The sequence below is a fragment of the Trachymyrmex septentrionalis genome, unplaced genomic scaffold (genome assembly GCF_001594115.1).
Source record: "Trachymyrmex septentrionalis isolate Tsep2-gDNA-1 unplaced genomic scaffold, Tsep1.0 scaffold63, whole genome shotgun sequence".
NCBI lineage: Eukaryota > Metazoa > Arthropoda > Insecta > Hymenoptera > Formicidae > Trachymyrmex > Trachymyrmex septentrionalis.
Window position 1 is genome coordinate 565,906 of NW_017305811.1, and position 9,655 is coordinate 575,560.

Genomic DNA, 9,655 nt, shown 5'->3' on the forward strand with positions numbered 1-9,655 from the left:
TGTAAATATAAATGTGGTAAAAAAAAATTTTTTTTTCAGTAGTACAAATTCAGAAGGTCATTGTGATGATTTGATGGAAAAGATAAAAGGTACGATCGGTCGTTATAAGCTTCATTTTGATGTCGATAAATATTTTACACTGAAAAGAATAGATACCATGTTTCCGTTCATCGAGATTGTATTTGATGTAAAAAAACCAACAACTCATTATCATATACCTCTTTTATTAAGTCCATTTGGTTACACAACCTATCGTGGCACGTAAGTAAGATGTGGTACGTAAGATGTGCTATTGAATATATTCTTTCGTGATAGATATAGTTGCGAAGAAATACTTCACAATTTTTATGAAGATGAAACTGCGAGTGTATTTTATTATTTTTATATCGCAGAGAGAGAGAGAGAGAGGGGGGAGGGGGGGAGAGAGAATTAAATAAGTTAGTATATGTATTGAATATGTGTTCAAAATACATATATGCATATATCATATACATATACTATATACATGCTGTAACTAAAATAATGTAACAAACCTCAGAGCCGTGCCCTTACATTAGAACATAACAAAAATTCATATGAACATATGTCCGTAAATCCATTGTTACTGAGACATAGCTCAAAATGTTTAAATATTATGTTCACCAGCCGCCGATCTAAATCCTCCAGATTTTTGTCTGCACTAAGGATTTTGAAATCCTTAGTTTATGAAATTCCAATCGCTAATGAAGATATGCTATGCTCATCTTTGATGCTTGTAATATCATTCGCAATTGCTCTGGCATCTTTGAAAGAGTGTGACAATCCAATGATCCGATGTGTCCAAGCGTGTATTGAATCAAATGGAAGACACTTCAAACATTTATTGTAATTAACAATTGAACATAAATAATATTAAATAATAATAACTATTACTTTTTTATTTTCCCCTATAAATAAACTGTATCTCACTAATAGTGAGTTTACGGTCAACTGTTTGTTCGTATGAACTTTTTTCATGTTTAATGTGGGGAACTCTGCCCTGAAGTTTGTTATCTTATTTTAGTTACACTCTGTATATAATTATATTAAATTATAAACAGTAATTATAGTCCAAATATAAATGAAATAATAAAATATTTTTAATGCTTTTGCAGATAAAATGTATTGCATAATCAACAAAATGTATTTACATAGATAGCTGTTAAGATTGTTACATTATATATATAAGGTATGACTTGGTACGTGCAGTTAAGAAATATTTTTAATGTAAGCTGAGTTTCAATAATGAATTCAATGAAATAAGTTTTTGAATCAAACTACAACTATGAAAATATGTTAGTTTTCGAGAGTTTTTTATAAGTACATGTCAATATTTTATTTGCTTTTTATTCTCACATAAAATTTTGTTCTTATAAATATTATTTTCACTTGTATGTTACGTACTGTATTTTTTTAAACAAACAACATTATTAAATTTTAATGAATGTATACTAGAGATAAATGTCAATCTTTCAATTGCATTGCCCACATTCCTTGACCTCTTTGATCCATTTTATCTATATTTAGACGGTCTTGAAAGCTGTATATGTTCGAACGTAGTTAGTTATATTCGTGAATACTAAGTGTGGTGACAGTGAAGTAGATCAGACCGTTTCCTCAAATTATTCGAAAATGTAATGTATAATATGTAAAATGTAATGTGTGTGTGTGTATAAAACATATTAATACATAATATATGTATATTGGATAGGCTTTAAAAAAATTAGAAAATGTAGAATCTATAGGAATTTATATATTTAATAAAAAATTACATTGATATTTAAATTTATCTTTCATCAAATAAGAAAAATAATCTCATTTTTTCATTCGAAGCGAATCTTAAATATTTAATTATATTTATATGTAAATATTTGCAAATATATCAATTTTGTAAACTGTGCATTTATTCGATTTATTTTGAAACGTAAATTGAATCTGAACAAAATAACAAAAATTTCAAGTTTGCAACGCAAGATAATACAGGAGAAGGTGACACCACATTTATATATTATACAATAACTTGATTAATAATCGATATTTAAATTAAAACTTAACAATTACGTTCTTCAAAATATTGTTCGATCGATTCTAAATGCAAAGTTACGAAACATTTATTACTTAGGATACTATTTATAAAAATGTGGCGACACAGCATAATGGCTCGAAGAAAAGGGTGATAATGTGGCTTTCCACAAAAATGGATTAAAACATTGGTTTTAATAATTTACAAATTTTGTTCACACACACTGTTTTGTTCAAAGCCACTACTATTGCCTTTATCGGCAATAATAGTGGCTTTGGACAAAACATACATAGAAAATGGAGTCGTTTGCAGACTCTGAGACGTATACGATTTTAAAACATAATTCTGTGAATAAGGATCGCTAAGTTAAAGGTACTTAAAAATTGCAAGCATTATGGATTTATATTAGATTTTTGTTACAAGTATTTAAATTTTACAAATCCAATTTTATCTCGTGCATGCGGTTTACTAAAAATACATAAATTTGGATATCCTTTTCGTGTCGTTAGCTTTTCGTTTGTTGGGAGTCTCTTTCATGATTTAGCTCCTTTTTTTAGAATAAAGTAAAAGTCTACCGCGTCTACAGAAAGCTTTACGAGTAACAGTTTCTAACTGACAAAAAATATTTCTAATTTGACAATTTTGGAGAATGCTTCATTTTTATCTCTTGACGTAATTTTACTTTTTACTAATATACCAATTGATTTAGTTTTGGAAAGTTTATTAAAAAGAGATGGTCCCTTAATATTGAGCAGTCCCTTAATACTGATATCACAAAGACGAAATTTTTTAAAGCGGTAAATCTAGTACTTAATTACACACACACATTTTTCATTTTTAATAATAAGTTTTACAAACAAATATATAGTATACCCAGCAAGTTCATCACTTTCCCCCATTGTGACTAATATTGTGATACAAAACTTGGACTCATGTTAGTTAAAAAAAAAATTTTGTCGCTCCATCTTTTTATGTAAGATACGTGGACGATATTGCTCTTACTCTTGACAATTCTTACAAAAATGAGCTTTTGAATATTTTTAATTCCTACTACCCTAGATTAAAATTTATCATAAAATTGTTAGGAGGCAATTCAATAAATTTTTTGAATGTTTGATTAAAAAGGATAATACTTTCATCTATGATTTATATTGAAAACCTACGAAAAAGAGGAAACCATGAGTCTCAATTTAAAAAACAATCTTGTCAGATCAAATGACATTCTTGTTATTTCATGTAAGTTTCTAATTTTATTGAAGTGACTACTCTGATGCATATTTAATTTATAATATATAGTAAATCAGACAGTTTAATGAATATTATTGGTGATAATGCTTAATATTGTTCGTTCTATATAATGATCTCAATTCCCATGTAAGTTACACTTTCATTTATAAGACCTTGTTGTTTTTTGAAAAATATTTGTTTCGGTTAACTTATTATTTTATTCAGCAAATCGAATAATTTAATGTTCAAGAAGTTAGTTGGACAATGCATTCACGTTTGATCCAACTTAAAAATGGTTCACTTTGATTAAAACATATCACAATTGTACAGATTACTAATATTTTGTATTCATTAGTGTTCGACTTATTTGCACTGAGGAGGATCTAAACATTTATGAAACGAAACGAAACGAAATGTTCACGTTTACGTTATATATCTTTTTAAATAAATGAACTTTACACCTGTACGTCCTGTGCTGGCTCAAATAGGCTTTCTATTCTAAATAATAAGAAACCCTTCGATCAAAAGTAGTATTATTTCCCTTACTTCATTTATTCTTATCAATCTAATTTCTACTTATAATTGTCAATCTTTAATCGTTTTTCAAATAGATTACTCAAATTATTATTTAAGCGTAATACAAAATATATTATCGCTAGTCTACAATGTGATATAGAAATCCAAAGTTAAAAACGAAGAATGAAGTTATGAATTTTTCTTGCAGTTTATTGTGTAATTTGCGTTTATGTTTTTTGTGTTTTTTTATACGATAGATGAGTACTTCTGTAAATCGAAAGGAAAAATTGAGTATAACTACGCATGTTTTGGATACTAGCAGAGGTCAGCCTGCTGATGGCTTGTTTGTGTGTCTCTATAAGTTTGAAAATAACAAATGGATTTCTTTGAAAGAAAGGTACGTTTTGCATTGTCTTATATATTTTTTGTATATGTATAAATGTTTCATTTAAGAATTTCATTTGAAAAAGGAAAGCATGCTCCGCATGCATTCCTTTTATATACATATACAGGACTGAGCATGTATTAAAATACTTTTGCATATGATTGCTCCTACCTAACGGTGACATCGTTTTTTACGTTTTTTTCACGTAACGCAACAGTTTTCCAAGTAATGTAGAAAGCTCACTATATACTTAAAGACTTTTATTACTGAAGAGGAAGATCCTAAACGTGCGGATCGAAATGAATTTGTAACTAATAATAATAAATTTTTATACTCAACTATAACTAGCGTTGATTCTCAGAGGCTTTTAATTACTTTTTATTTATATCATTAGAGCCTACACAATATTGAGATTATTAAGCGGAGATAGGTATTGACTGTATTTTTTATTCATCATTATTAATTTTCAATTATTTTTCATAGCAAGACAGATTCGAATGGACGCTGCGGGGATCTGTTGCAAAACATGCAAGAGAATCCTGGTTCTGGCAGATTCAAGATTGAGTTTCGGGTAAACGATTATTTCAAGCGAATCGCAACCGCGTTTATGTACCCGATGATTGACGTGATGTTCGACGTACAACATCCCAACGAGCATTATCACATTCCTCTGCTGCTGAATCCTTTCGGATATACCACGTATCGTGGTTCGTGATCGACATCACATTTAACCCAGGAATCACTTGGGGTGTTTTTATATTCCGGCGTTCGAGAAAATGTGAACTGTTATTGTAAAATGATTATCGTTTTCTTTCTTTGTGGACATATTTTTTTTATAAATTTCTTATGAATCTTTAAATATTAAATTTCATTGAAAATCTGCAAAAAAGCGTTATATTAATTAAAAACTTTTTTGTTCAAAAGAATATCATAATAAGTTGTTTAAAACGCTTATGCCGTTTAATATTTGTTTGGTTTTTATTTTTTTTTAGAAAACAGCAAGTAAATATTCGTAAGGGAACAGTTTTTTTTCGTGAACTAAAAAGGCTATTTATTTTTATGAATTTTTTTAACGGAAATTATGCAGGTGATTGATTTAAAACTTTATATGCATAGTAGTACATATTTTATTAAGACTCAGGAATTTTTCAAATTAAAGTACTTAATGAAAATTGTAGTAATCATAACAATAAACACGGGACGTATCCAAACACGCATCGTCTCAGGGCTGCCATAAAATCTCGATCATCAGTTATCTGAAATGAAATATCGAATAAAATTATTAATCTAGAGATGTACAATTATCATTGAAAGCAGAATTATAAAAAAAGAATTATTTTTTTAAATAATTATAATGCATATAAAAGCGCTTAAAAACTTGCTAAAATTTTTTAAATCTATGTTAAAAATAAAATGAACAAATTAATATCTTTTAATTTCGATGCTTTCAACGGTAGAGAGAGGTATTTGAAATATGTAGCTAAAAGACAAAGTCGATGGATTCATTAATTTGTTTGAAATCATGGGAGCTAGTTTGAAAGATATAGTTTCGAGAACAATGCGTTTAAAGTATTAAATACAACGTAATCATATATTTCTGGTACTTACGTAAGTTTCAGCCTAATAAGAGACAAGCCCATATAATATGCCTTCTATAAGTTCAAAAAACTCATTTTTTATTTCTCCTATCTCTCTCGCAGCTGCTTAAACCTCTTGAACGCCTTTGTCGTTTCGACGTTTTGTAATTTTCGTTGTTTATCGCGAAATTCGGTAAATTGTTTGCTTTGCGGACTAATAGCAAGGATATACATAATTCACAGAAGTGATCATCTTTCATTAAATAGATATGCAGCTAAAAAAGTATATGTTTCGAGTGTCCTGAAGTTACAGTGAAGATATTTTATATATTCTTGTTAGATACCGAAGAAATGAAAAGATGGATAGGCGTTTGACTAGGAAACCATTGACCTACGAGAACAGATCCAAAGACAAGCTTCTACATACTTTATGTCTAGAGTTAATTTATGAATTTTTATTCTATTATCAAATTATTTGCTAGGCAAAGCTTGCCGAGTTATATTCTTCCATCTACGGAGTTTTGGATTTCAATTTTAATTATGGCACTTAATATTCGCGATATTCTGAATCTATCTTCGTAGGCCTCGTGTTAAATAGTGAATATGTACTTCACATAATTTTTTTAACAAGACATTTAATATTCGTTTAATATCTGTAAGCTCAGCAGAGTCAACATTTTGCGTGGGAACAGACGTTAAGAGGTTCTCGTATGTAGGTATGCGCGTTATAGATCCTCTTGTTTGCATTGCGCTACGCAAACTGCGCTCGAGCGGCTCTTCGCGGCATGCGAAATATTGAATATTTTCGGATCCGGTCGAAGTTTTTATGGATTCTCACGAGGATTAACGCAAGTATTGCGAAAGGGCACATTTCAGAGCAGATAAAAGAATAAGAAAAGTAAAGATATGCAACTCCGTTGCATTACGTTCACTATCTTCTAACGGGATTTAAAATCGAATTGTTGATACCCAGTGTTGTAACATATCTAGGTATAAACATGGTGAAATAAGAAAAATGAGCTATTTCCATGGATGTGCAGTAGTTTAAAAATAGTGGGAAACTGACAGCCAAAACCACATTCGTATCATGGAAATCTAATATGATTGATGCTGTTACCATTTTTGTGAGCACGCAATTAGGTGGAAATTATTTTCTAACGACAATTTGTGTATGTGTATAAAGTTTTTGAGAAGAAAAGTTTTAAGGCATTTGTAAGTGGCTGACTAAACAATTGGAAAAGCTAAGAAAACAAAAAATGTGTAATGTTACATTTATTATGTTTTATTATATTATATTTTGAAAGTTTTTGTATTTTTACGATTGGATTAATATATTGTTGCTATTTTCAATAAATATACTGTACTTTCAGTTCCGATCAGTAATGCGTGTTTGAAATTCGTGCGCTTTGTACGAGTCCAATATTAGTTGTCATTTCGTGTTCCCCATTCTCTTCCACTATTATGCGCAATAGCTCACCTTCTTATTCTATCATGGATATAAATATCTAAGTATATTACTTAGATACTTTAGCAGTACCCAAGTGCATTACCTAGGTCTTTATAAGTAGCTTTGTAGGATACTTTTTAAATTTAAATACAAGAAATTTATCTATATATATCAACAGTACATAGATCAGATTTTCCGTATTTTTCAGTGATGGAAGCTGAAGTTGGAAATTGACAGTTTAAGTTTTAAGTAACTTAAGATTGACTTCAGTGACCATTGAAGTTCCATGCTATCTCTTCTTTCTTTGAAGATAGAAAAAGACGTAATGGGATCACAGATCCTATCAAACTATCATCTTCCGATTTCAAGCTACGAACACAATTCTTGGTCTATGTATATACGTCATTGATCTATACATTATGTCATTATATTGTAAACATAATTTTAATTAAAAAAGAAATCGATTTTCCAATACACTACTATTTAATAAAAAGCATGACAAATAACAATTATCCAAACATTTATATAAGTACTACATAAGTAGTAGTTCGCAAAATAAAATTCGTTTATGCAGTTTTTTTTTGTAAGAAATATCTAAAAAATAATTAAATCTTTCAGATATTACTGATGTATCTGTATCTATATCTAGATAATTTAAAAAAATGTATCTATACTTGTCACTAGGTACTTTTTCCACAGAGTATCCTAGTATACCTAGATACCTTACAAAAGATACCTGTTACAACACTGTTGATACTATTCGATATAAATTATTGATATTGTTTAGAAGGGGGCACATTTTACAATTTAAAATTAAAAAGGATTTCAAACAGATTTAGCATCGTGTTTTACACACAATGATGCAATATTTACCCTCTTGCAATTATCCCTTATATATAGATATATATGCAACTAGGACTTTAAAACAATTATAATACAAAAAACACTTTGTATGATCGCCGCCACGAAGAGTTAATACCTCCCGATACCTTCGACTAGTTCGCACAATAAATTGTTTTCGTCCATTAAAAATCGCCACCGCAGAAGTGGGAAGGCGCCGAGTTTCCTTCTTCGACCGGCTTGTTAATTAAGAAAATAGTATCTTCAATACCGTTCGAATAATAGTGCTCCTTTTTCCCAGCACTTCCGTTTTGCCGCCGATTAGAGCAAGCTGGGCTGTTGAAGCGTTTTGATCAAATTATACATTTTAACGACAGATTCTGTGACTAGTTTGGAACCAATTGTTCTACATATTTATAAAATTTAAATTATATAATTTAAGGCTCATCGTGGTCGTGAGTGTTTAATAATTTATAATATTTCGTACCAGCTCGCTCCGATCGAACGCGGAACTCATTAACGCAGGTACGTAAAAATCATGGGCGTCGTAAGAAAAATGCAGAGAGGCACACTCTCAGTTTTTGAAAAAAGGCGAAAAAAAGAACTAAATAAAATTTTTTAATTCAGAATTTCAGATACTATGCCATTAATGTGCTACAAGACAATGGAAAAATTATAATTTTTTTAGTTTAATAATAAAGCGTACTTCTGCGTATGCAGAGTCTCATTTTAATTTCCTCAAGTAAATATCTTGAAAAATATATAAGATACAAAAAAATATTTCAGATAAAAGTTGAACGATTTCAAGGAAGTACATATTTTGGTCACGTTGTTTTTTTTCTAGGTGTCAAAAAGATATGAAGGATGTCACTAGATGTTACAAAAGATATGAATCACCTTCACATCCATTTTTTTTAATGGAATTGTCAGATTTCTTTTTGCATAATATATGATTCCTTCAATTAGTTTGCGTATAAAAGTATTAAGATAGAGACATCAAAAAATTAATAGTTTATGAGATATTTTATTTTATTTTGACACATATATATTGACATGAAATATCAAATATTTTATAAATTATTAATTTTTTGATAATCGTACCTTAATACCTTTATGAATAAGATAATGAGATGAATCAAGTATAAAGAAAACGTAATTGCTTATTAAAAAAATTATCTATTTTGTCTATAAATATTTTTTAAACTATGTATTTTCTTTACACTAATTAATACAGCTCATTATTTTATTTATAAAAATATTAAAGTACGATTATTAAAAAATTAATAGTTACGAAATATTTAATATTTTATATCAATATGTGTCAGAATAAAATATAAAATATTTCTTAAACTATTGATTTTTTATAATTTTACTATATATATATATAATACTTTAACATATATATAATACTTTTACATGCGGAATAATTAGAAAAATTATTTTATATAAAAAAATTATATAATTCAATAAAATAAAGTGATAGTAACTTCTATATAATGTTGAAAAATTGATTTTTTCGAAAATCAATTTTATCAATATAATTTGCATCCCTCCAGACTATACAACTTTCATTTGAAACATTTATCTATATCTTTCCCAAACATATTTGCTCCGTTATGTTT

The 9,655-nt window shown here is 28.8% G+C and overlaps 2 protein-coding genes across 2 annotated transcripts in view; both read left to right on the top strand.

The window, feature by feature from the left end:
- LOC108753018 overlaps positions 1-1,170 on the top strand; it is a 10,612-nt gene extending 9,442 nt beyond the window's left edge. Inside the window, exons 7-8 of the mRNA XM_018494311.1 lie at positions 40-261; positions 1,134-1,170. Coding sequence (XP_018349813.1) covers positions 40-261; positions 1,134-1,137 — 226 coding nt within the window. The 3' untranslated portion in view covers positions 1,138-1,170. The remainder of the gene's footprint in view (positions 1-39; positions 262-1,133) is intronic.
- Positions 1,171-1,513: 343 nt separating this feature from the next.
- On the top strand, positions 1,514-4,984 carry LOC108753021 (5-hydroxyisourate hydrolase). The gene is made up of 3 exons (XM_018494321.1): positions 1,514-1,652; positions 4,042-4,181; positions 4,653-4,984. Exons 2-3 carry the CDS (start codon positions 4,042-4,044, stop codon positions 4,882-4,884), a joined length of 372 nt encoding a protein of 123 aa, XP_018349823.1. The 5' UTR covers positions 1,514-1,652; the 3' UTR covers positions 4,885-4,984.
- Positions 4,985-9,655: the final 4,671 nt, after the last annotated feature.